The 27384-nt window shown below is 39.8% G+C and overlaps 2 protein-coding genes across 2 annotated transcripts; one reads left to right on the top strand and one right to left on the bottom strand.

The window, feature by feature from the left end:
• The first annotated feature begins 6832 nt into the window (after positions 1-6832).
• Positions 6833-23102, top strand: CCT2 (chaperonin containing TCP1 subunit 2). Its single transcript, XM_063447019.1, has 16 exons — positions 6833-6924; positions 10373-10447; positions 11205-11270; positions 11863-11974; positions 12070-12146; positions 12428-12540; positions 13235-13437; positions 13628-13728; positions 13812-13939; positions 14155-14258; positions 14789-14908; positions 15223-15351; positions 15434-15537; positions 19856-19955; positions 20424-20565; positions 22818-23102. The coding sequence occupies exons 1-16, from the start codon at positions 6922-6924 to the stop codon at positions 22846-22848; spliced, it is 1608 nt and encodes a 535-aa protein (XP_063303089.1). The 5' UTR covers positions 6833-6921; the 3' UTR covers positions 22849-23102.
• Positions 23103-23965: 863 nt separating this feature from the next.
• Positions 23966-27147, bottom strand: LRRC10 (leucine rich repeat containing 10). The gene has a single exon (XM_063447020.1). The coding sequence runs from the start codon at positions 26935-26937 to the stop codon at positions 26065-26067; it is 873 nt and encodes a 290-aa protein (XP_063303090.1). The 5' UTR covers positions 26938-27147; the 3' UTR covers positions 23966-26064.
• Positions 27148-27384: the final 237 nt, after the last annotated feature.

Raw genomic sequence — 27384 nt, 5'->3', positions numbered from 1 at the left:
ACTGGTCCTTGCCTTGCATTATTTTTAGCACACGTTACACATCTTCGTACAATGGCCTGAGTCAAGTTGGACAATCTTGGTATGTAGAAATGTTTTCTGAGAGATTCTTCTGTGCTGTCTCTCCCAGAATGTGTCCCGTTGTGATAATTTTGGACAATTTCTACCGCTAGTGATGCTGGAATGACTATTCTTCCATCTTCTAATTGATACCATTTGTTCTCCAAATACTTTCCAGGTTCAGTCTTTAACCACTCCTCTTCTTGAGCTGTATAAACTGGAGTCCATTGAGACAGTGGAGTTGGTATAAGAGCAGCTATATGCCCCACATACTCCTGTCTTCCCGATTCAGCGGCACGCTTAGCTGTACTGTCTGCCATCCGATTTCCTTTAGTTACATCACCATCTCCTCTCAGATGCGCTCGACAATGTATGATACCGACTTCTTTCGGCTCCCACACTGCTTCCAATAGTTGTAGGATTTCAGCTGCATACTTGATTTCTTTGCCTTCTGAATTCAATAGTCCTCTTTCTTTATACAAAGCTCCGTGGGCATGAGTGGTTAAAAACGCATACTTGGAGTCCGTGTAGATGTTCACTCTTAAACCTTCAGCCAATTGTAACGCTCGTGTCAGTGCTATCAATTCTGCCTTTTGTGCTGATGTTCCTTTCGCCAGTGGCCGAGCTTCTATCACCTTGTCAATTGTTGTTACTGCATATCCTGCATAGCGGATCCCTTCTTTCACATAACTACTGCCGTCGGTGTAATATTGAACATCGGGGTTCTGGATGGGAAAATCACGAAGATCTGGTCTACTTGAAAATACTTCATCCATTACTTCCAAACAATCATGTTGACTCTCAGTAGGTTGTGGCAAAAGGGTAGCTGGATTTAAGGTGTTTACAGTCTCTAAATGCACTCTTGGGTTTTCACACAACATTGCTTGATACTTGGTCATACGGCTGTTACTAAACCAATGATTTCCTTTGTAATCCAACAACGTCTGTACTGCATGTGGGACTCGTACATAAAGTTCTTGACCCAGAGTGAGTTTATCAGCTTCAGCTACTAGCAGGGCGGCTGCAGCTATGGCTCTTAGACAAGGTGGAAGTCCGCTGGCCACTGCATCCAGTTGCTTAGACATGTAGGCAACAGGTCTTTGCCATGATCCCAAGTACTGTGTCAATACTCCCACAGCCATTCTTCTTTGCTCATGTACATACAGGTAGAATGGTCGTGTGTGATCAGGTAGACCTAATGCTGGGGCACTCATCAAAGCCTTCTTCACATCTTCAAATGCCGTTTGCTGTTCTTGAGTCCATAAGAAGGGGTCGTGCTCTGTACCTTTGATAGCTGCATACAGAGGTTTTGCCAGTATCGCGTAGCTGGGAATCCATATCCTACAGAAGCCTGCTGCCCCCAAGAATTCTCGCACTTGTCTTCTATTCTTGGGTATCGGTATTTGGCACACAGCTTTTTTTCTCTCTGGCCCCATAATTCTTTGACCTTCCGAGATATGGAATCCCAGATATTTGACAGTTGGCAAACACAACTGAGCCTTCTTTCTAGACACCTTGTATCCTGCCTTCCAGAGAATGTGTAGTAGATCGTGAGTTGCTTGCTGACATATTTCCTTTGTAACTGCTGCTATCAACAAGTCATCTACATATTGTAACAATACACACTCTCCTGGGATGGACTCGAAATCCAGTAGATCTTGACTTAGAGCTGAACCAAATAGGGTAGGTGAATTTTTAAACCCTTGGGGCAGTCTTGTCCAAGTCATTTGGCGTTTTGAGCCCGTTACAGCATTTTCCCATTGGAAAGCGAAGATACATTGACTTTCTGCGGCAATTCGGAGGCAAAAGAAGGCATCTTTGAGGTCTAAGACTGTAAAGTAAGTAGCCCCGCCCGGAATTAAAGCAAGCAGGTTATATGGATTGGGTACAACTGGATGTATACTAACAACCGCATCATTGACTGCTCTCAAGTCCTGCACAGGTCGATACTCATCTGTACCGGGCTTTTGAACAGGCAGCAATGGGGGGTTCCAGGGGGAAGTACAGAATTTTAGGATACCATACCGTATGAACTTATCCAGATAAGATTGGATGTTCTTCTTAGCCTTCTGCGGGATGTGATATTGTCTTAGGCTCACTGGATAAACCCCAAGTTTTAGTTCGATTTTAATAGGTGGAATATTGCGGGCCAGTCCTGGTGGGTTGTTCTCTGCCCAAACTCCTGGTATGTTGAATAAGGACTCATCACTCCTAGGGTTTTGGCTAGTCAACGCTGTATAAAGTCGCCACTCTTCTTCCTTTGGTACGGATAATGTCATAATACCTGAAGGTCCATTAAACTTTAAGGATGTTGTTCCATTTGGTAGGAACGTAATCTGCGCTTGTAATTTAGATAGCATATCACGTCCCAGCAATTGGACTGGACATTCAGGCATATAAAGGAATTGATGTTTTACTACGTGGCCTCCCAATGTACAGAGTCGACTTTTAAGAACCGGTTTTTCAGCACTTCTTCCAGTTGCTCCTATTACAGTAATAGTCCTTCCAGATGGAGGAGCAACTAGATTAGTCACCACTGAATGTTCAGCACCAGTGTCGATCATGAACGCACTCCTTTTTCCCCCTATTGATACATCGACCATAGGCTCCGCTCGACCAAGGGGGATGGAGCCCGGTCGGTATCAATAGTCCTCCATGACTGTGTCAGCCAATCCTACAAAGTCCCTACCTTCTCTATCGCGGGACCTTTGCGCTGCTGGAAAATACCTATCTTCCCTAACACTTCCTCTGTTCCCATTGCTCCCTCTATTACCATTACTCCCTCCGGGGCCTCCTCTACCTCTCGCTCTGCCTCTAAAGTTTCCATAACCTGTCCTAGGTCTGTCTCTCTCATACTGTTCTCTTCGCGGACACTCATTTCTCCAATGCCCTTCTTCCCTACAGTATGCGCACTGATTTCTACTCAGAGGTTCCTCATTCCACTTACTATCGCCTCTATCTGGGCCCCGTCTATCTACGCCGGCGATCGCTACCGCTAACATATCTGCCTTTCTACGCATCTTGCGCTCTTCCTCTTTCTTACTTTCTGTTTCCCTATTCATATACACTTTATTCGCTACCTCCATTAGTTGGGTGATAGACATACCTGCAAACCCTTCTAACTTCTGTAGCTTGCGCTTAATATCTCCGTAAGCTTGGCTGACAAAGGCGGAGTTCACCATTCGGGAATTATCTGCGTCTTCCCGATTAAAGGGGGTATACAAGCGGTATGCCTCCAATAATCGGTCATAAAAGACACTGGGCGCTTCATCACTTTTCTGAATCACCTCAACTGTCTTCGACATGTTAATAGCTTTCTTTCCTCCGGCTTTCATGCCAGCAATTATAGCGTCTCTATAGGCTCTGAGTTGAACCATATCAGCACCATTTACATTCCAGTCGGGATCGGTATTAGGGTAATGTGTTGCGGGCCATGCTGCTGGATTGGCTTGATTCAAAGCACGGGCTCTATCCTCTAGCGCTTTAATGGCCGCTTGATTAATCCTTGTCCTTTCCTCATTATTGAACAAAGTCATTAATAACTGCTGGCAATCAGCCCATGTCGGGTTATGTGTCTGAACTATCGAGGTGAACAGATCAGTCATAGCTTGTGGTTTCTCAGTATACGAGGAATTGTGGGTCTTCCAATTCAAGAGATCGGTAGTCGTGAATGGGACATATACGAAGACTGGGTCAGCATGTGCCATTTGACCTGCGGCATCGATATAGGCTGACCCGGGATTCAGACGAAGAGGCATCTGATAATGTTTTAATTGTTGGGTACCGGTCAGTTGTCGGGTTAGTATCGGGCTACGTAGAGGGGCGTCAGTTAGAGGTTCCGGTCGGGGGGTAATAAAGCATGAGGATGTGGGAGCTTGGTTTTGGGAAAAGTTAGTAAATAGAACACTTCGAGCCGAGCTAGAAGAAGCTTGACCGGAAGTCTGAAGTGGCGCCAAATCAGGATATTCAGATCTAATGGGGGTTGGTTCTGGTTCCGGAAGGGGAGATTTAGTACGAGAGGGGGTGGATTCTGTACTGGAGGAGGAAGCGGAAGTGGATGGGGGCAATGGGGGAAGGGGTGCAGGACTTCCTGCATTCGCGTCACTTCCTCTTAAAGGAAAGTAAGGGGGCGGCAAAGGGATCTCGGACACAGGGGGCGTGTCCAAAATGGGCCTAACACCAGTCCTAGTGGACAAACAAGTCCTAGCCACCATGAGGCGACATTGCTCCTCGTGGCATGTCTGAATCCATTTTGGCGAGTCATTTACGGCCTGTCTCCAACAATCAATATAAGGAAACTGCCCGTAAAGTTCAGGCCTACCCGATACAGCCACGTGTAAGCGCTGTACCAGAGTTGGATCCAAACTGCCACGTGGCGGCCATGCCGCAACCAAAGTAGGCCACTCCCTAGTACACAAAGTGACCAAACGTATAGGAGACATTTTAACCCCAAAATCACATGTTTTGAATCCCTTTTTAAAATTCTTCACCATACAACCTAAGGGATCCGGAATCGTTGACTCCGACGCGCCCATACTTATCAATGGAACGTCGTTGACAACGAATACTATGCACGCGTACTATTCAACAATTACACCCGTTTCCTCTGGCAACAGCACCACGTGGTACGGTTACCAAGTGAAACGTACACAATAACACAATAAACACTCAGGGAATTCCCGAACACACACAGCTGTTACACCAGTCACTAGATAATCAATATTATGCCCTTTGGCGAAACAATACAGTCACCCACGCTATAATTCTCTATATATGAATTACCCGTCTATAACACACCCCAGTAACATCATCTTTTACAAATAGCGGTTACAGTACGGTTAGCATAGGTCAAAGCACAATTTAAGGTCACAATACAATTATTAGTGGTTATGGTGTTAAACATGCAATGGACGACAGTGATTAGTACTTATATACAGAGTCAGTAAATATACAGGGTTATGGTACCGTGCACTATGATACAGCAACACACTATTAACACTCTCGCTAGACGGCTGAGCTCGCGCTATCTAACAAGATATACACTTTACTAAACAATCTTTAACACATTTACAATTCCCAACTAAACTATTGGCCAGTACCTTGAATGGACTACCTAAAACTATGTACACCCGTTTTGGTTAGCCACACTGCCCAAGCACCACATATAGCGAGCTAGAGGACCGAATTTACACAGACGCCTCTTAGTCGATTACTATCAAAAATCTAGTGGGTTCCAAATTTACACGCCTTCCCACTTAGCCAAGATAGGTTGAGAGCTAGCGAACCGAATTTACACAGACGCCGCTTAGTCTCCCGGTCCCTCCGACCTAGCGAACAAAATATACACCCTAGAACGCTAGTCTAGACAAGACACCGGTGTCCGCCTAGGGCTATTTACACCAGAACCGCGCCTGACTAACAAAATCAAACGGTCTGACTAAAGAGCGTTCGATCGAGCGGTGCGCCTTCACTCCTTCCCTCCGACAGAGGGGGCAGATTCCATACACAAATAACCCCTTATGGGCCTACCGCACAATCGGTATACCCCTAGTGGGTCTGCCGTCTAAAACAGCAGTTGTCTTACCTCCTCGTTCCTGAACCTGAGTTCACACTCATAGACGGGGACACCCCAGCACTTCTTACGTAGAGGCCGATGATCTCCTGGACAACAGACCAGTGGCGCCGAGACGAAGGGAGGTCCACGCAGAAGTTCAGGGGTGCAGCCGTAGAGAACGTGGGCAAAGATAGACCGTCTCACGCCTCTGCCTCTCAGCTACCGTTGAACGATGAGCTTCCCGACCAATGCACCAAATGATACCGGAGAAACTGACGGAAGCCAAGCACAGAGAGATGGACACAGGTTTCTTCAGGAAGGAAGAGATTCTTTATTGGATCACCGATCGGGACTCAGAGGGACTAATGTCACCAAAATACAGCAAGTTCTGAGCCCCGGACAATAGTGCAGGCTCCTTATATAGGCACATAACTCCTCCCATATTAAGCTCCACCCGCACACTCTCTTGACCAATCAATACAAATAAGAATTAACTTCCTGCTTGACCGCATGGCTTGTCCAGCACAATGGAGGAGGGGAATACTACATCCTGTATTCTTGCACATGCTCCGTACACTACTGATCGTATCTTGCCTCGTGCAACCAACTGATCGATACGTCAGCATATGCACGTACACATGCCACGTGGTAATCTCGGCCTACTAAATTTATTTTTACCGAGATTCCACCACACTACTACAACCTTAAATTTGAAATTTACTTTAGTGCAGGATTACCAAACTCTGGCCCTCCAGATGTTGCTGAACTACAACTCCCATGATTCTATGAATTAAATATATGGGTTGAGAATCATGGGAGTTGTAGTTCAACAACATCTGGAGGGCCGGAGTTTGGGGGAAGCCTGCTTTAGTGAATAACCCTGTTGTTCTTACATTCACTAAAAAGGGGGCTGGAGCAGGTCAATGACTGGCAGAACCTTACAAGGAAACATGCTCTGCAACAGCCAGCAGGCTGGAGGAGTCCTGGGAGGCCATGTTTGAAATGGGCAACAGGCTACCATTCAGAAACTCAAGCGAGCGGACTATGCACGCGCTCATTATATCTCATAAATGTACTACAATATAAAACTCCGCCAGGTTCACGCCTCCAAATGTATCTCGCACTCGTCATAACGTAGACTCCCGTCGGTAATTTTTCCCATTTCCAAAATGGCGTCTCCTGCCTCGGCCCTGCCTGTTCTAGTGAGTTCTGTGCCCTCCTCTTTACGGTTAGCTGGTGCGACACTTCCTGTCAGAAGCCGGCGGTTGCAGAAGTAGCGTGTTCTCTGCCATTGTGTGTCCGCTGTAATCATGGTGAGTATGTTACTGTGACTGACACCGCCTGTCGCCATCTTCCTCCTGTCCACATGTGGCCCTTACTCAGGCGCCCGAGCTCTGTGTCCAGGAGGGCCAGTGTCTCCAGCACCGCGTGTCTCCTAGCTCAGGACCCCTCCCTGCAGCCCCAGGCCCTTGTTATAGGGTTTTCATGGTGGGCCCCCCTACCAAATGCCCCCTCTTCCCCTCACTGGATGTCTATTCAGGCCCCAGCGGGCATAGTAAGACCCTGGTTAAAGAGTAATTATTAATAATAAGGTTTGCAGCCCACCCTGTCACTATCCTGTCATCCATTTACTGTGCTATTCCTACTACTCCTGTGCATCGCTTAGTGAATAAACCCCATTAGAAGCTAGATTTAAGGGGTACCCCAAGTAAAAGGCACTACAGCTCTGTGATTAAGATGTGAAGAGTCTGTTGCACAGTTAAAATTTGGAAGTTATTGACAGATCTATGTTACAAATAACATTATTAGTATGGAATCAATATTAAAAAAAATCTGAAGAGAGAAAAATAAGCAAAGTATATGCCCATACAAATAGGGCTGCTTTGTTCTAGAACTGTGACACTTACTATATAGTGTATCAGATGGAAAGTTTCACAACTGTGTTTCTGTCCCCAATATGCCAATATCTTCCAAGTTCAGTTGTGTTAATAAAATGGCTATCCCCTAATTTTGAGAACTGTGCAGATAAAATTGTCCTATTTTCTGTTGCACAGAGAGGCATTGCTGAGATACTTCCAATAGTGTAGAAATATTAGGAATTCCAAGGTTACTATTTCACTCAATCTGTAGTGTACTGGTTTAAACAAAAAAAACTCTTTTCCTGATAATTCTTTTTTTGTCTTGGTACATCAGTGAAATTCCAACATAGTCAATGTGAGTATTTCCTAAAGATTTTATATTTGTGAAATACTCATTTTTGGAGGTTGGATGACAGAGCTGCTTGTAGATTATGTGGTTTTGGTGCTTTGTATTTCTCTTTAAAAGGGCACTACAACACAGTGTGGCAGTAGGGATTCTGTCTCCCATTATTTTTGTCATACAAGAAGCAGGTTCACAAAATCTGTTTTTCTCATCCGCAGCCATAAACTGCCTCATCTCAACCACCTTAATAATATTGAGATTAAACCTCAGCATTAGCAATTACATCCAACTTGGACAACAGTATTTGGACAGTGCGCCAGGCTAATCCGCCCACTGCACTCGGATTGCTGTCCAGCGTATGGGTACCAGGGAGAACATTAGATTTGGTAAAATGTTCCCATATAGTCCAGGGAAGGGGGGGGGGGGGGGGGAATCAGCATAATCTCAGTGCACTATAACCACGACACTGACCTGTGATGGTTTTAGTGCATACAGAGATCCTTTAATATCTGTGGGAATGTCATAACGCAAAGCTAAGATCTAGGTAAAATATGTGAATAAACATTAAAAAAAAAAAAAAATATATATATATATATATATATACACACCCACCCCTCCCCCCAAAAGGCTTGCACTCCTCGGTCACCTTCAGTAATCCCCAGTGCTGGTCTGGCAAATTATGTATAATGAGCAGGAAAAAAAACGCTCTCCAGGGACTTTGTCGAGTTGAAAATAAGATTTTACTTTTATTTAATCCATAAAATGATGTCAACGTTTTCCACTCCCACATGGAGCTTTCATCAGGACAGACAAGGTTGATTAAGTAAAAGTTAAAGGGACACTATAGTCACCTGAACAACTTTAGCTTAAAGGGACACTATAGTCACCTGAACAACTTTAGCTTAAAGGGACACTATAGTCACCTGAACAACTTTAGCTTAAAGGGACACTATAGTCACCTGAACAACTTTAGCTTAAAGGGACACTATAGTCACCTGAACAACTTTAGCTTAAAGGGACACTATAGTCACCTGAACAACTTTAGCTTAAAGGGACACTATAGTCACCTGAACAACTTTAGCTTAATGAAGCAGTTTTGGTGTATAGAACATGCCCCTGCAGCCTCACTGCTCAATCCTCTGCCATTTAGGAGTCAAATCCCTTTGTTTATGAACCCTAGTCACACCTCCCTGCATGTGACTTGCACAGCCTTCCATAAACACTTCCTGTAAAGAGAGCCCTATTTAGGCTTTCTTTATTGCAAGTTCTGTTTAATTAAGATTTTCTTATCCCCTGCTATGTTAATAGCTTGCTAGACACTGCAAGAGCCTCCTGTATGTGATTTAAAGTTCAATTTAGAGATTGAGATACAATTATTTAAGGTAAATTACATCTGTTTGAAAGTGAAACCAGTTTTTGTTCATGCAGGCTCTGTCAATCATAGCCAGGGGAGGTGTGGCTAGGGCTGCATAAACAGACAGTGATTTAACTCCTAAATGACAGTGAATTCAGCAGTGAATTGCACGGGAATGATCTATACACTAAAACTGCTTTATTTAGCTAAAGTAATTTAGGTGACTAGTGTTCCTTTAAGTCTTATTTTCAACTCTACAAAGTCCACGTAATGCGTTCTTTTCTGATATATATATATATATATATATATATATATATATATATAATATTATGCACAAAAAAAGCCATAAAAAAAAACATCTATTCAAATTCTTTTTGAATTACCTTTCCCTGGTGTGCACATAGCTGCGGCTCGGGGAAGGTAGCAACCTCTGCATCATGCAGGTTGGTATGTTCTTTGACTATAAAGTGTGATTTGCTGGGAATTGTTAGTTTAGGGCCAAATTAGCCAAACCGAAAACATAATCTTTCTAATTTGGCTTGTTTGACCTAAATTTTTAAATTAATTTCGAATTACGAGCAATTCTCATTTTTTGCAAATATGTCTTTCATTTTATAACATTACACGTATTGGTGTTGAGCATTGTAAGAAAGTAGAAGGAAAGTCAGTTTTCCTAACAGGCACTAGAGGTGCTTCCTCCTCCAGAATGAAGTGAGACTCAGTCCTAGAATCAAACACTGTTGATAGCAGCTTTTGAATGGAGGAGGTCAGCATAGTTACACTCCATTGCTTCTTTATGAGCGTTGGATTTGAGCAGATATCGAGACATCATCAGGCATGTTGTCTTCTTCGAAGGCAGAGCAGCGGCTATGGTAGAGGAGTCCCTGCGCTGAAAACAAGGTAAGTAATCGTAAATATAATATTTTAAATCCTAAGGGAGATGGACAGAAGTATCCAAAAAACAATTATTTTCGGGACTATAGATTTCCTTTAAGAAATAGCACGTTGGAATCTCCTTGGATTGCAGAATATAACTTGGGGGTGTTACTGCATCAGTTACATGGGAGAGTCTAACAGCGTATGTTAATTTTTGCTAATGTAAATATTTCATTCTGCTAATTACAGAGTTCAGCGACACTTCTCTCACTGACTGAACATATAGATATTGCTGAACTTTACAATTTCTTTGTTTGATGTTCCCACAGGCTTCTCTTTCGCTAGCACCCATGAATATATTTAGAGCTGGAGCTGATGAAGAAAGGGCAGAAACAGCTCGTCTGGTAAGTATAGTAATATAGGTCATTTTGTGAACAGCTAAACATGTCTCAGAATGAATGATTCCGTGGGATGTTTCATAAAAATAAAGTAATGCCTGATGTCCCCTGGAGGGGAAGGTAGCCATGGCTTCTCGGCTTTTATTAACCCAAGACGTGACAGATTTCCTTAAATCCAGAGCCAAATACACACAACATACTTTTCAGGGTTTTATTGTTGCTCCTGTATGCAGTAAGTGCCAGGAATATGAGCATCATGGAGACTTTAGTTGCCAAACATCTGGCTACGATTAGCTCACACTCACATTTGCCATCTTCAAAGGTATAGCCTCTGATTCACTGCCATAACGCCCCCTCCTGCCCAAGTACTAGGTGGTACAGTGGAGACTTCTGTGTGTGTGTGTGGCATAAGGCAATCTATCCTAGCTATAAGATATGGCCAAGGACTAAGAAAAGTATTTAGATAGACTAGATGGGCCGAATGGTTCTTATCTGCCGTCACATTCTATTTATCGGGGCGCTTGAAGAGAAACCCTTAAATTATGGTCAAACAAACATATAGCTTGAATTCAAGGTGTTCTTTGATCATTGGGTTAAAGAGGTTAATGTTATCATTGCCTTGTTTGTATATTTATTGTACACAAGAAAATGATAATGCAGGCAAACACCAAGTGCAATAGCAAATATGGATCTGAATAAAGTAGGATTTCCCATTGATGTGGTATTTACCAAATTTTTTAATTTTTTTTAATCTGTCTTCTAGTCCTCATTTGTTGGAGCAATTGCAATTGGAGACTTGGTTAAGAGCACTCTGGGACCTAAAGGAATGGTAAGTGGGAAAAATATAATCTACAATTAATGCGTTAATATGTTCTATGGCTGTTACTTGCACGTGCACCTGTGCAGTCAGTTGGACATATATTGTTTTAAATATTTTTCAAAACACTTATGATTTTTTTTTTTTTCTTCTTCTTAAAAACTTTGTTATAGTTTGCTTGGCATACTTAGCATTTCTCAATTAGTTTTTGCATTGTGCTTTTGAGGGTTTTTTCCTTTTGATTTTCATTATTTTATTGTGATTTTCACATTACATTAATTTAGAGACCGACACAAATATGTAGACCTTTTTAATATTAGTAAAATATTCTGCTAGATGACATTCGTTATTCAACTAATAAACCATCTTAAAGAAGTAGTATATAACTTTAACTGAATCGGTCCATCCTAGCTTCTTTTCTTGTTTCTTAGCTACATGTCTGTGTTTGTTAGATAAAACTAAACTCAATGTGTTGAGAGGGCAGTAACTTCGAGTCCTCTTTAATGCACCATTAAGCAGCAGGCAGTTAATCCCACTCTACTGGCATGCCTGACTCTGTTCTATATTCATGTAATATAGAGAATACTTTCCTCTCATGCATTAGGACAAGATTCTCCTGAGTGGTGGTCGAGATAGCATTGTAACTGTAACCAATGATGGTGCAACTATTCTGAAGGCTATCGGCATTGACAATCCTGCTGCCCAGGTTTTGGTTGGTAGGTTTACATGCATTTATTGACTGAACATGTTCTGCAGTTTATTTTATGCTTTGGTTTTGTTCTCTGTATTAACTTGTACTTTTCTTTGCTAGACATGTCCAAAGTCCAGGATGATGAAGTAGGCGATGGAACCACCTCTGTGACAGTGTTGGCAGCAGAGTTGCTCAGAGTAAGAAAATTGTGATCTGTGATTGTCTGGTTTCTAAGGAACAAACGTACTGTAAATGTGTTTCTTGGCATCCAACTTAAAAGCCCTGTGTAGAAGCTTTGAAGGGACTTGGTTTAAAGACTTTTTTGTATTCTTGTTCTGTAACAGTGCTGGTTATTTCCATAGTTTCCTTTTAAAGCTGTATAGCCCGATATTGCATTAATACAAAAACAGGGTAAAATCTATCTAAATGAAATTTGAAAGTATTGCTGATACTTGTAATTTTTTTTAATACTTGTCAGGAAGCTGAAAATTTGGTGGCCAGGAAGATTCATCCACAGACCATAATTGCTGGATGGAGAAAAGCAACCCAGGTTGCCAGGGAAGCACTCCTGAAAGCCGCAGTGGATAATGGGTGAGTTTAAATATGTTGACCATACAGTGGTGTGTGGGTATTGCTCAGACAGGCTTTGCCTGAGACACCATTTATTGTATTAAACTATACTAAGAATTCCAATGATAAATGTAAAGGCCTGATTTTCATCCTTGTACTGTCCTGTATAGTGTTTTGTTTCTTCATAAAAGAAAACTACCTTCCACTGGTCCCACTCCAGGCACCATAACCACTACTTTTTATTGTGGTTAAGATGCAGCGAGTCTGTGGGCACTACTGTTTTCTGTTCTTCTATTTTAAGGTCGTCTGACTGAAAAAAAAGTGTGAATTTTGCAAATTACACTTCCAGGTTATCAAGGGCAAATCTGTTCAACCATGGACCACAGTGATTTTTTTTTTTGTAAAGCGCCAATTTAGACCACTTTATAAAGACCATATAGCTGTATATTTAGAATATAATAAATGGCAAAAAAATTTGAATATACCATGCATGAGTTCCACAATCGAAGTCAGATTGACATCAGTGACTGCTTGATTTTTTTATATAAACATGCACGTAGATAGTTAATTACTGTGCACTCATGAGTTATTGTCTCCTAAATATATTCTGTAACTTGTTAATGTTACAATGGGTGATAGTTGTTTTTAAGTGTTTCTACATGTTGGTGCTAAAACATTTTTAATTGATACATTTCTCTGTGTTGCATTATTTTAGGAGTGATGAAGAGAAGTTCCGTGCTGACCTTTTGAATATTTCTCGCACAACTTTGTCTTCCAAACTGCTCACTCACCATAAAGATCACTTTGCTAAGCTAGCCGTAGAAGCTGTTCTTAGGTTGAAAGGCTCTGGCAATCTGGAAGCTATTCACATTATTAAGAAGTTGGGTGGAAGTTTGACAGAATCTTACCTGGATGAAGGTACATGAACATACACATAAAAAATGAAAACAGTATTGTATATTTTGCGGTTTTCTCTTTTAAACAATTGTACTGATGTGAAATTGTCTGTGTGTAAATGTTTTTTTTGTATTTTATTTCTTTTGCTATAGTAATATTTTAAACCTGTATGCTATATAGTGAAAACCCTTTTTATCATATTTTTCTCAAGGATTTTTGTTGGATAAGAAAATTGGTGTAAACCAGCCCAAACGTATAGAAAATGCAAAGATTCTAATTGCCAACACAGGAATGGACACTGACAAAATAAAGGTATGTTTAGTGGAAACTGGTCTTTTCTTTTAAAACTCATATATTTTTCATCGTACCTCTTTTTAATGTGTTTATTGTAACAGGTGTTTGGCTCACGTGTACGTGTGGACTCTACAGCAAAGGTGGCAGATATCGAGCAGGCAGAGAAAGAAAAGATGAAAGACAAAGTGGACCGTATTCTAAAGCATGGCATTAACTGCTTTATTAACCGGTAAATCAAACTGGATTCTATTTGCAAATCTGTATCCTGGACCTCTATTTTATATATTTAAATATCTCAAATCATAATCCGTGTTGTGGTAATGATAATTTGCATGCCAAGTTCCACTATCCATGCATATAGACAGTTGGAGAATATTTATTGTATTTTGTGTGGTTACTGTCTTTTTAAATTGCATCACTGTCTGTGTACTTTTCTGTTTGTAGACAGCTGATTTATAATTACCCGGAGCAGCTATTTGGTGCAGCTGGTGTAATGGCCATTGAACATGCCGATTTTGCTGGTGTGGAACGTTTAGCTCTTGTAACAGGTATGAAACTTGTTCACTTGGCTTCTAGAATGTAAGAATGCTGTGGCTTTTTTATTTTGTTTTTATTCTGCATTTCTGAACTGCAATTTTGTTTAATATTTCCTCTCTAAACATTTAGACAAGACATTCATTTGCTCAAAACACACAGTACAACATTCTTAAATATTATTAACACTACCTGTAACCGTTTTGCAATCACTTAAGATGCTATGGTCTAAAAGTTCCTTCATTCCTCTCACACCAGCAGTGTGTGGAGGGATACTATGAGAATTCAATTCATTGACCACTATCTAAAACATGGGTAAATGCTTACCCCACTCACATTGCTCCCCATAAAGTAGCATCTAGTTAAGTGATGGATCCTAATTACTCTGGTCCTGGTGACTTGAAGTATATGTCAGCGCTGTGCCGACTTGTGTTTCTTTTTGATATCTTATATGTCCATGGTTTTTCGTGACTTTTTTTTTTCTTCTAATAAGTGGGAATAAAACGACATGTTAATTCTTCATTTCTGCACCCTTGCCTTTCAGGTGGTGAAATTGCATCCACCTTTGATCATCCAGAGCTGGTAAAGCTTGGAAGCTGCAAACTGATTGAAGAAGTAATGATTGGAGAGGATAAGCTAATTCACTTCTCTGGTGTTGCAATGGGTAAGCACAGCATTCATTTTTGAATAAAGACTAGCAAAAACAGAACTGTAAAAAAAAAAAAAATTTATACGCATCATGTTTTAAGCCTACTGGTATTTTCTCTTGTCCAATAAATGTGATGTTTTTGGCGGAGTTAAAAATGTTATTTAGATTTGTATAATCCACTCTGCCTCTCGCAGTCTTGTTAAATCTGCCGTGTTTTCTTGTTTAATGTTAATTGCAGCTCACATAGTATAAAAAAGAAAATCTGCCAGTGTTTGAAATGTTGTTTGGGAGAGCTAAGCATGTTTGTTTTCACTTTGTACCTTTACCAGGTGAAGCTTGTACTATTGTTCTTCGCGGTGCAACGCAACAGATTTTAGATGAAGCCGAGAGGTCCTTGCATGATGCTCTGTGCGTACTTTCTCAGACAGTGAAAGATACCAGGACAGTATATGGAGGAGGTAATATTAATTTCTAGTAGGAACATCTTGTTGAACAGTTGTGCATCCTCGATGTTAAATAGAAATCATTGTGATTATCCAGGGTGCTCAGAGATGCTGATGGCAAATGCTGTAGCAGAACTTGCAACGAGGACCCCAGGGAAAGAGGCAGTGTCCATGGAATCGTTTGTTAAAGCACTGCAGATGGTAAGTAGCAGAAGCAATGAGAGGGTGTTGGTATCACTAAAACTTTCTTTTGTTGACTCTTAAATGTCATAATTTCATAACATTGTTAAAAACCTACCCAGGGTAATCTGCCACTCTGATCGATTAAACCGGACAGTTTGCTGTCTCCTGGGTGCTCGGGTCGGTATGTTGCCAACACAGTGGAGGGATTATTGGGAGGGGCTGGGGATGACCCAGCTGTCATGGTCCATATTGGTACCAATGACAAAGTCAGAGGAAAATGGAAGGTCCTAAAGAATGAGTTCAGGGAACTAGGAAGTAAGCTAAAGAAAAGGACCTCCAAGGTAATTTTTTCAGAAATATTACCTGTGCCGCGCGCTACAGCAGAAAGGCAGCGGGAGATTAGAGAGGTCAATGCGTGGCTGAAGTCTTGGTGCAGGAAAGAGGGTTGTGGGTTTTTATAACACTGGGACAATTTTGCACTTGGGTACAACCTGTATAGTCACGATGGATTGCACCTAAATGGAAGAGGGTCTGCTGTGCTGGGGGGATAGGATGGCTAGAAGGTTGGAGGAGATTTTAAACTAGTAGTAGGGGGGGGGGGGAGGGTCAAAGCAATCTAGAAAATGGAGATAGGATAGAAAGGAGATGGGCTTTAGTGCAGTATAAGGGGGAGGGGAAGCTCAGAACAGAGGGAGGTATGTAATATTGATAATTCACAAAAAGTACAAATGACTCATGATAATATTAAATGTATGCTTACTCATGCAAGGAGCCTATATAACAAAATGGGGGAACTAGGGGCAATAGCATACACTAAACAATATGATATAATAGGCATAACAGAAACATGGTGGGATGAGACACATGACTGGGCAGTTAACTTAAATGGGTACACGTTATTTAGGAAGGATAGGAAAAACAAGAAGAGTGGTGGGGTATGTTTGTATGTCAACCATGAGTTAAAGTCAAATCTTAGGCATGTGGAGTGTGACGAGGATAATGTGGAAGCTTTATGGGTAGATATCTGCTTGGGGCAAACAAAGGGAAATACGTTATTGGTTGGGATATGTTATAAACCACCTAATGTAAATATTAATGAGGAAGAACAGCTGTTAGAGCAAATTGGGAAAGCTGCAAATCGGGGTAACACGTTAATTATTGGAGATTTTAATTACCAGGACACAAATTGGGATAGAGGGACTAGTACTTTAGCAAGTGGAATCCGTTTTTTTAATGTGTTAAATGACACCTTTATGTCACAACTGGTACAAGCACCAACTAGAAAGGATGCTTGTCTGGAACTCGTTATAACAAACAATGTTGATCTTTTAACCAACATTCAAGTAGGGTAGCATTTGGGAAATAGTGATCACAATATGGTAATTTTTGAAATAAACTCAAAGCAAAAGCACGTGGGGTATACTAAAAGGTATAATTTTTAAAAAGCCAATTTCAATAAGATTAGGGCAGCTCTACAACATATCGACTGTCATAAACTCCTTAGTGATAAAAACACTGAGGATAAATGGAAACTATTCAAACAAATTAGAAAGGTAAATTTCTCAGTATGTACCATTGGGTAATAAATATAAAAGAAACAAATTAAAACCAATGTGTCTTAGTAGAGAAGTAAAACAAGAGATTAAAAATAAGAAAAGGGCATTTAAATCGGACAAATCAGAGGCATCCTATATAAGATATAAGGAAGCCAATAATGCTTGCAAAAAGGCAATTAAAGTGGCTAAACTAGAAAATGAGAAATTGATAGCCAAAGAATGCAAAACCAACCCCAAATTTGTTTTTCAAGTACATCAACTCTAAAAAAAAAAATTACAAATGGAAGTGTAGGTACACTAGAAACAGAGATGGGTCTGTTAGCTAATGAAGACCCGGAAAAAGCAGAAATTTTAAATAACTATTTTTCTTCAGTATATATTAATAAGGATCCTATGGCAAGCGATATGCAAATGATTGCTGCAAAACTGTGATTGGATAACTCGAGACAAGGTGCTACAGCTATTAAGGAATAATATTTCAGGAATTCTTTGGGAAGAACTTTGTTATTAGCAATAATCAGCGTGGTTTTATGAAACCTAGGTCATGTCAAACTAACCTAATTGCATTCTACGAAGCAGTAAGTAGAAGTATAGATCAGGGCATTGCAGTGGATGTGATCTACTTGGATTTTGCCAAGGCATTTGATACGGTTCCTCACAATAGGTTAGTCTTTAAACTAAAAGAAATTGGTCTAGATTAATATTCTTGTTCTTGGGTAGAACATTGGCTTAAGAATAGAGTACAACGAGTTGTCATTAATGGTAAATTTTCAGGCTGGACAAAAGTGATAAGTGGTGTCCCTCAGGGTTCTGTTTTGGGACCGCTTCTATTGAACATATTTATACATGATCTTGAAATAGGCATTGAAAGCCATGTATCAGTGTTTGCAGATGACACAAAACTTTGTAAAGTAATAAAATGTGAGCAGGATATTGCTTTGCTGCAGAGGGATTTGGATAGATTGGGGGACTAGGCATTAAAATGGTAGATTAAATTTAATGTAGAGAAATGCAAAGTTATGCACTTCGGGGTTAAGAATGCACAAGCATCTTACACTCTAAATGGTAGTGAACTATGGATAACCACACAAGAAGGATTTGGGAATTGTTACAGATAACAAATTAGGCCGCAATATGCAATGTCAATCTGCAGTTGCTAAGGCCAGTAAGGTTTTGTCATATATAAATAGGGGCATAAATTCTCGATGAAAATATAATTTTACCTCTTTAAAAAACGCTGGTAAGACCACACCTTGAATATGCTGTGCAATTTTGGGAACCTGTTCTAATGAAAGATATCATGGCACTAGAAAAAGTGCAGAGACGAGTTACAAAATTGATAAAAGGCATGGAGCATTTTAGTTACAAAGAAAGGTTTAAAAAATTTAAATCTGTATAGTTTGGAAAAACGGAGCCTGAGAGAGGATATGATAACATTATACAAATATATTCGGGGCCAGTACAAACCTTTATCTGGAAATCTATTCATAAACAGGGCTATACATAAGACACAAAGGCACACATTTAGGCTCGAAGAAATGAGATTTCATCTAAGGCAAAGAAAAGTTGTTGTTTTTTTGTTTTTTATTTACAGTAAGAGCAATAAGGATATTGAATTCTCTGCCTGAAGAGGTGTTTTTGTCAGTCTATATAGATGTTTAAACTGCAATTGCATAAATACTTGCAAAAACATAACATACAGGGATATAATTTCTACTTGGTGGGGTAATTATAGCTGCTTGATCCAAGGAGACATCTGACTGCTAATTTGGGGTCAAGAAGGAATTTTTTCCTAGTTTGTTGAAAAATTGGAAGTGCTTCAGACTGGGTTTTTTGCCTTCTTTTGGATCAACAGCAAAAACATATAAGACGAGTTTTTCAGCACATTTTTTCGTCTTATACTAGAGTGAGTGTCTGTAGTGTATACTTGAGTGAGTGTCTGTAGTGTATACTCGAGTGAGTGTCTGTATTATGGCAACTTATATTGCCATAATACAGACCAGGACCGCCGGGCTCATTACAAGCCCGGCGGTCCTGTTGGGGGCTGGCAGCGAGCTGTAACTTACCTTCACAGCAGCTCCTGAGAGCCGCGGGGTCAGAGCTAACCCGTGGCAACGCTCCGCGCGGCCGCAAGACTTAGTGGCATCCACTGGACCACCAGGGAATGAGAGTCCCCCTCCCTGGCCATGTATCAAGCAGGGAGGGGGGACGAATAAAATATAAATAAAAATTTTAATAAAATAAAAATATATTAATATTAAAAATAATAATAAATATAATATATAAAAAAATTATAATTTAATATTAAAATAATAAAAATGCCCACCCCCCCACCAAGGCTCTGCATCAGACACACAAACACACTCTGCATCAGACACACAAACACACACACACACCGCATTCATTATATACACACTGTAAATAAATATTAAATTAATATAATTTTGGGGGGATATAATTTTATTTAGAAATTTGCCAATAGCTGCTGCATTTCCCACCCTCGTCTTATACGCGAGTCAATACGTTTTCCCAGTTTTTTGGGGTAAAATTAGGGGTCTCGACTTGTATTCGGGTCGACTTATACGCGAGTATATACGGTATGTGAGGAAGGCTGAACTTGATGGACGCAAGTCTCCAGCTATGTCAGCTATGTAATTGTCATTCGAGCTATATTTTGTTTCCATGATCTAAAGCAGTGTATGCTAATGAATTTCCTCTCTGTGTATTGTATATTATTGTAATATTTTTTTAATGTATTTTAAAATGTTTTCTGTTTTTAGTTGCCAACAATTATCGCAGATAATGCCGGATATGACAGTGCTGACCTGGTAGCACAGCTAAGAGCAGCTCACAGTGAAGGAAAGTCTACCTATGGCTTGGGTAAGTAACTGGTTGACATTGGGTTCACAGTGTGTGTTTTAGAAATATTTATAAAAATAATTCTTCCAATCCCAATACTGGTTTAGTGCAGCTTAATGTCCATGAGAGAAAGCCGATCATTCATAGTAATGCACTGGCTTGTTTTATATACATTCTTATGTGGGTGACTGTTCCTGATCATAAACTGGTTTACCCGATTTGATGTGGTAAATGCATTGGTTGCTGATCGATTGCCTTTAATTTCCTGCTTGGTTACCCATAATGCTCACAGTATTTAAAAATGGCTTGGGAGGCAAAGCCTATTTATCTGTGGCTTAATGGTTGCAGTGTGATGGGTTAAGTATACATTAATAGAATTTGGTGTAGTAAAACTAGTATGGGTTATAGAACCTTTGAAACAATGCGTTGCTGGTTTAGTTTTTGCTATTCAGCTGTAAAACCGTTAATGTTTTTTGTTTGTTTTTTCAGATATGAAAAATGGCATAATTGGGGATATGGCAGAGTTGGGCATAACTGAAAGCTTCCAAGTGAAAAGACAAGTTCTGCTTAGTGCGGCTGAAGCTGCGGAAGTGATTTTGCGCGTGGATAATATCATAAAAGCAGCCCCAAGGTAGCTGTTTGTGTACTTTCTCTATTACTGGGATGTTTGACTCCCATGCTAAAAGCAGTATAAAGGGGCTTTATCACTAAACTGTGCCCCTGGGGGGAAAAAAATATAACCTGGAGTGATTACATTTCCTAAATATCTTGCTATAGCTTTTTTTTTTTTTTTTATGTTCAGTGCATTTTACATTTTCTACTTAATGGCAATTATCCAGATTATATAAATAACCATATGCAGCAATGTCAAGACCCCAATAGTAATAACATTTCTTATCTTTATTTCCCACATGTGGATTTAAAATCCATATGGCAATACATAGCTTGCAGAACCTGCGATTATCCCATTCAACCACCGTCTGTGATTCGTGCTACAGCGCTATAATAAGAGTCTAGTTCAATTGCTGTAGCCCAAAATGGGTATACTTTTGTTATATGGGATAATGGCAAGTTCTGCAAGATGCATGTTGCAGAAGGGATTTTAATCCACATGTGAGAGTCACAGGAAGATTAGAAAATGTTATTACTTTTGGGTCGTGACATTGCTGCTTATTGTTATTCGAGTGGAAGGACCGAAAACGAGAAATGGGGTACACACACATTTAAAGGTATGAAGATGAACACTGCAATGGTGATTGATTTGAAAGTTTCCATAAACGTTCTAAAGCTGACCGGGCAAGTGTCAAGCGGTTGTTTCATTTATCAAAGTATAATTAAAGGAACATGCCACTATCTATATGGGCATAAAAGTAGAATTTCCGATTTAGTAGATATACCCCCAATGATTACAGGTGTGCATTTTTTATACATGTTTTTATTAAAGTGTATATCTTAAAGGAGCCTTCAAAACCTTTCCCTTTTTCCCCGGTAGAGACTGTTCATTGGGAGGCTCTCCCTCCGTGCACACGCTGCACAACGTTGTGATCTGAGAAGGATGTATGTGGCAGTGAGGCTCAGTGTGCACCTACCACTTCAATTAGCTCATGGGAGCTAACGGAAGTAGGAAGCTTACCTCACTGGCTGTCTGACAGGCAGGAGTTGTTCATTAATTCATTATAAAAGTGCAGATTATCATAGAAATCAGCACTTTTATAAAGTTCCTTTAATAGGGGATATTCCTTACTTAGCAAGCAGGCGGGAGTGCTTTATGGGTGTGAATTATTCCTTTAATTGCATGCATTAAAACTATACATGTCAACATTGTAATATGATGACTGTCATTTAAAGAGAAACTGTCACTTGGGCAGGAAAGGTCTTGGAAAAGAATGCTGTAGACACCCAGACTACTTCAGCTTATTGAAGTGGTCTGGGTGTAGTGTCCCATCACCCTTAACCCTGAGCACGTAAATATAAATTGCAATAATTACATGCTGGGGTTAACTCCTCCTTTAGTGGCTGTCTAAATGATGCTGGATGTCCTCCCGCTATGCATGAGGTCTTTAGCGTTACCAGAATCCCCATAGGAAAGCATTGAACAATGCTTTCCTATGGGGAAATCCTAATGTGAGCGCAGCCATTGCTGACGTCGGCGAGGAGGAGCATGGACGGAGCCGAGCCAGCGCCAAGGGACATCGCGCTGGACCCAGGTAAGTGACAGAAAGGGTTATTAACCCCTTTTGCACCATCATGTCACATGATTCCCTGTGAGCTTGATCAAGGAATTGTGTGGAGTATCATCCTGCAATGCATGTGCAACACAGAACCTCTTGGTATTATCCATAATTCATACTCTCAGCTTTATGTTCTGTCAACACTACTATTAGACCCAACCACTTATCTACCTAAAGCTAATTGCTTCCCTCCCATCAGTTCATTGCCATTAAACAGATTTCAGCATTGCCGTGTCACAATTTGTGTGTAATACATTTCCTATTAAACAGCACATTATGTGTTCTGCAAAGCTATATCTCTAATAAACACATCTAATCAGTCCTGACACTCTTGCTAATGTATAGCATAAAACCTGCTACTCTGTCAGGTTATTCACTAAACTGAATTATCTGGAATTTCTTGTATTGTGGAGATTCTACAAGTCAACTGATTTTTTTTTTTTTTTTTGATTTTTTTTTTTAAAGTTTGACTATTTTGTCTTAAAATTAGAAAACTGCTTTGAATTCCTTACCGTTCCCACTTAAGTGAATAAGCTGGCCGTACACCATGAAATAAGTCGGTCTATGTTCTTGTGTTATTTCCTGTAATCAGTATGTTGCAGTCTTCTGTAATTACACTTTCTGAATGATTAATATTTAATTTCCCCATTAGGAAACGTGTCCCAGACCATCATCCCTGCTAAGCACTCTTTAAACCCCAAGGATTTGTGGACCAGACTCCAGCTGTCTGCTTGCATGGCTGACCAGAAGGTTTCCAGACAAGCAAAGTTACAGAATAATTAGTCATCATCTAGGCACTTGCAGATCACTCTCATACTGTACCTGGGTTTATTTATTTTGCGGAAGATGCATTTTGCTTTCTCAGATGCAGTTTGTACACATCTGTGTTTATAATGTACTCTTTCATTATGCGCACTGAAATAAAACGTTTCCCTAATTTGTGTTGTCTTTCTTACATGCAGGCCATCACAGTGTGATTTTATAACCTTGCTTCTATAACGGTATTATTGTAGACAGTATTTTGCGGTGCTGTATGTAGAAGGTTAAAATGACAACTCTAAACACTATAACCACTACAGTGCTATGTATTTGGCGCAATAGAGACTCTTCAAGATCAGCAAAGGTTAAATATCACCACCTTGAATCTCAGGAAAAGAACATAAGAGAAAACATTCGTGTAATATTGTAATACAATGTAACAGACCACTAGATTGCATATAAAAACCACTGAACATGCAGTAGGCATAGTTAAAGGGACACTCCAGACGTCTAAAGCACTGTTTGCTGAAGTGCTTTGTGTGTGAAGAGCGCGTTCATTTTCATTTGACAAAGTGCAGCTTTTGGTACAAATTGTCACTTTTTAACATCCTCTGGCTGTCAATCATACGACTGATTGTTTATGACAGTGAAACTAAACATAAGGGGTTGCAGTTGTCCAAAGCATCTGCCTGGGAAAAACCTAATCATGAGCTTTTCTGGGAATTCTGTAATTTGACAACCACAGAAAGAGGGGGAAGGCTGCAGAGAAGAGATTTTCACATTTGCTGCTTTTGGATATATTGGCAATAAAAAATGCATAATTGCATGCATATTTTTTTTTTTTCATTTGGGGAATATCAATTTTTTTTTTATTTATTTTTTTTAAATAATGGTCTGTTAACAGCATAAGGAATTGTATTATATGGCACACTATGTTTACTTCTGTTTTCATTTATTTATAGACCATTTTAAATTTACAATGACTGCTTCAAAGTGCTCAGAGCAAGTCTAATTGCAGTAGTCAATCAACATTGGTGTAACTTTCCCAGTAGTGGAGGCTGCCATTTATTTATTTGTAAGCTTCAGTTTCCAAAATTCTGTCATAAGGAGCTGTGATATGCTTGCTGACCTCTAGTGGCGGGATGTAGTTATGTTCCAGTGGCATTCATGCAGAGTCTTCCTTCTTTGTCTTCCAGTACATTACAAAGATTTTATGGATGTCACCAGAAAATTAACCCTGTCCCTTTTAGGGATCAACACTAAAACATGTATTACAGAAAGGACTTGGGACTCATTTGTTTTATGGTGCTCATTAAGTACTAGATTATTTGGAAGCTGGCGAAAGTTCCAATATACATTTAAATCCTTTACGTAAACATAATAAGGTTAGGTCACTAAAAACACGTGCGTTGTGATGAAGAGAAAACCAAACTGCAGAATTTAGAGTAAGATAGTCGAATTGTGGCATAGATGAAATAGATTTTTTTTATTTATTTTTTAACCAAATAAGTTATTTTTGGCAAAACCCCAAATTATCATTAATACAGTAATAATACAATGTACATGAATTGGAGGTTAATGATTGGTTGTGTGTGTTTGTATATATTTTCACACTGGGGTATTTTAAGTTTTTTTGTTTTTGTTTTTATATTACGTTTTTGGAACACAAATGTGCAGAAGGGAAGTCAGCAGAGTGTTAATTTGATAAAATTATGAATAAAGCTTGGTTTGATCATACTTCAACATATTTTAATGAATTTATATCTGCGATAAATGTCAATAAATATTTTATAGTGACATTTTAAAAATTGCTGTTTAGAATTAATATGTAGATCATATATGAAATTACATTTTTTTTGTAACTATCTTTACCTTCCTAGTGTATCATCTATGCACCATTTTATTTATTTGTATGGATTAGAACAATTTGTTCCACACCCTCTTAAAATTATTTTTTTTTTTAACCCATTTTGTGCCTACTACTCTCATCTTCGTGATGATCCCAATGTTGTTTTAGGACCTTGTGTCTCTCTCCACCATCTTTCTGTAGCTTGTCATGCTATTTTATATCTTGACAAGCCATACTCCTGATGGAAATCCATAAACCGTCCTCCCACAACCATATGGACCCTATACGCCTATCCTCCCAACTTATCCCTGTCAGTCACATTCCCTCTCACATTTTAATTTGTCACAGCTCTTTTGGATATCTCACCTATTTTGATGTCTGATCGCACAACCTTCCATGAGCTTCTCCCCCCTACACCCAATTCCCCCCACTCCTCCAGTGGTGATATAAGGTGGATTCTCTGTGAAGCAAATTCTTAGATATGTTCTCAGGCCTCACCCTCTAGTGATGCCTGGATAGTATCACATTGCGGCCTTTGCTAGCCCAGTGTCCATTATTAATTTGCTTTTGGTCTCACTGAGATTCCAGTGACAAATAAATAAGGGTTGGATGCTACGTACAATCTTAAAGGAAAGCAGTCATATTTTTTTCCCATTAAATTACTAATATTGAACATAAACAATAATATGCATTATAGCCTATTGTAATTTAATCACATGGCTAACCCTATTTGTTAAGCAGCGATCTTTTAGTCCTCCTTGATTGAAAGCACTACTTATCTGACCAAATCCTAAAAAACAGGCATTTACTTGTAAACATACATTCCAAAAATTATATAGACAGAGGGTATACTATATTTAATATTGAGCTTTGAATAATAATGACAATGATTACAATTTTCCTTTAAGAATTATACACTTTTTTTAAACAGGGTTATTGACTAAATTGTGAATTGTCAAGGATTCAAGTTTTAGGGAAAAATAGCAAAACTCTGGGGGGGGGGGAATAAATCAATGTAATTGATGTTTCCAGTTCTCTAATTGTAGCCTAAATGTTTAAATTTACTTTACAACTTCCTGACAATTCACATTTTATTGAACATCCCTGACAAGCCCTCTCTCCCCAGAAAGAAAAGAATTATAACTGTTTTGTACACCTGTTAAATGTATTTATTGTCCTTCAGCCAATCCAGTTGCACCCAACACGCACACCAGCAGTGGGAACGCAGTCTTCAATTGTTTCTCCAATATGGGGGTTTACAATAAGTCACCTTGACAGCAAGAGTTGACATTTAATTCAGTTCAGTAGTTACATCCACTGGCTTTTCATTGGTCTCATTTGTGTTCTCTTTAGTAGGGGCAGGTTGTGTCTCCTTAATTTCCACCGCCTTTTCAACTTCGGTTTCCACATCAAACTTCTTCATGAGTTCTGGGGTCTCCTCAGACCATCGGCCCACTCTCCGCACCCCCTTTGCTACCTTCGGAGCATTTTGACATGGGTTGTGGTCATAGATAACCAGTTTTAAATTAGTTAAATGAACAAGACTTGGGAAAAACCTGATACCATTTCTGTCCACATCGATGATATCCAAGAAAGGCATTTCAAGCAGGACCGGTGGGAATTCACTGAGAAGGCTTCCAGACATCCATATGCTGCGCAATTCTTTCAGGTTTTTCAGCTCTTTGGGTAGGTAGCGGATGGGGTTGCAGCCAGCATGAAGGGCTTTGAGAAGAGACAGCTCACATATAACTGTTGGCAAATTCGTCAGATAATTGGATTCAATCCAAAGGGTCTGTAGGTTCTTAAGGAGACGGATCTCTGGTGGAAGGTCCCTTAGTTTGTTGTTACCCAAGTAAAGAATATACAGTTGCTTTAAACTGCACACAGCTTGAGGCAGGACCTTGAAGTTGTTGAAATCCAATGCCAGAATCTGGAGGTTCTGAAGGAGTTCCAATTCAGGAGGAAGGCTGTTTAATTTATTGTCACTGAGATACAACTTCACCAGCTCTTTAAAAGCACAGACACGTAAGGGAAACCTTCGAAGCTGCATGCTACTCAAGTCCACCATCTTATCAATAGGCATTTCTTTCAAATCCCCTGAAAGGTAATTCTGGCAACTGTTGGATGGGATGAATGCTATAATGCCCCTTATTGTGTTTCCCATGTTTCATATTTCCTGAAATCTTCATGCTCTGAGCCTTTTCAAATTCTTCTTGGACTATATTTTGGAGGCTGTTAAGAGTGGCATGTCTGTCGTTCCATTACAATACATTGTTTACGTGGCAACTGCGATTAATCTGAAGAGTTGTGAAATGTTACTGATAACCATAAGAGCGTCTGGTGATGGGGAGGAGAGGAGAGAAACTTCTTTGTCTCCAAAGACTTTTCAATTCTAACAACATAGCGAGCTAACTACTCAAATCTAGTCCTTCCCCAAGTATATTGTCATTAACAAAAAAGAAAAAAGAGAGAAAAGATAAAACACGCTGTAGGCACATGAAGATTACTACATCCTGATAATAAACTTCAGAAAAGACAACTTTTTTTTTTTTTTTACGTTCGGATTATTCTTAAGTAAACATTCTGACTTTTAGCAGACCAACAAAAAATC

Source organism: Pelobates fuscus, chromosome 3 (genome assembly GCF_036172605.1).
Source record: "Pelobates fuscus isolate aPelFus1 chromosome 3, aPelFus1.pri, whole genome shotgun sequence".
Taxonomy (NCBI): Eukaryota; Metazoa; Chordata; class Amphibia; order Anura; family Pelobatidae; genus Pelobates; species Pelobates fuscus.
Note: the sequence above shows the minus strand (reverse complement) of the source record. Positions and strands in the feature narration are given on the sequence as shown.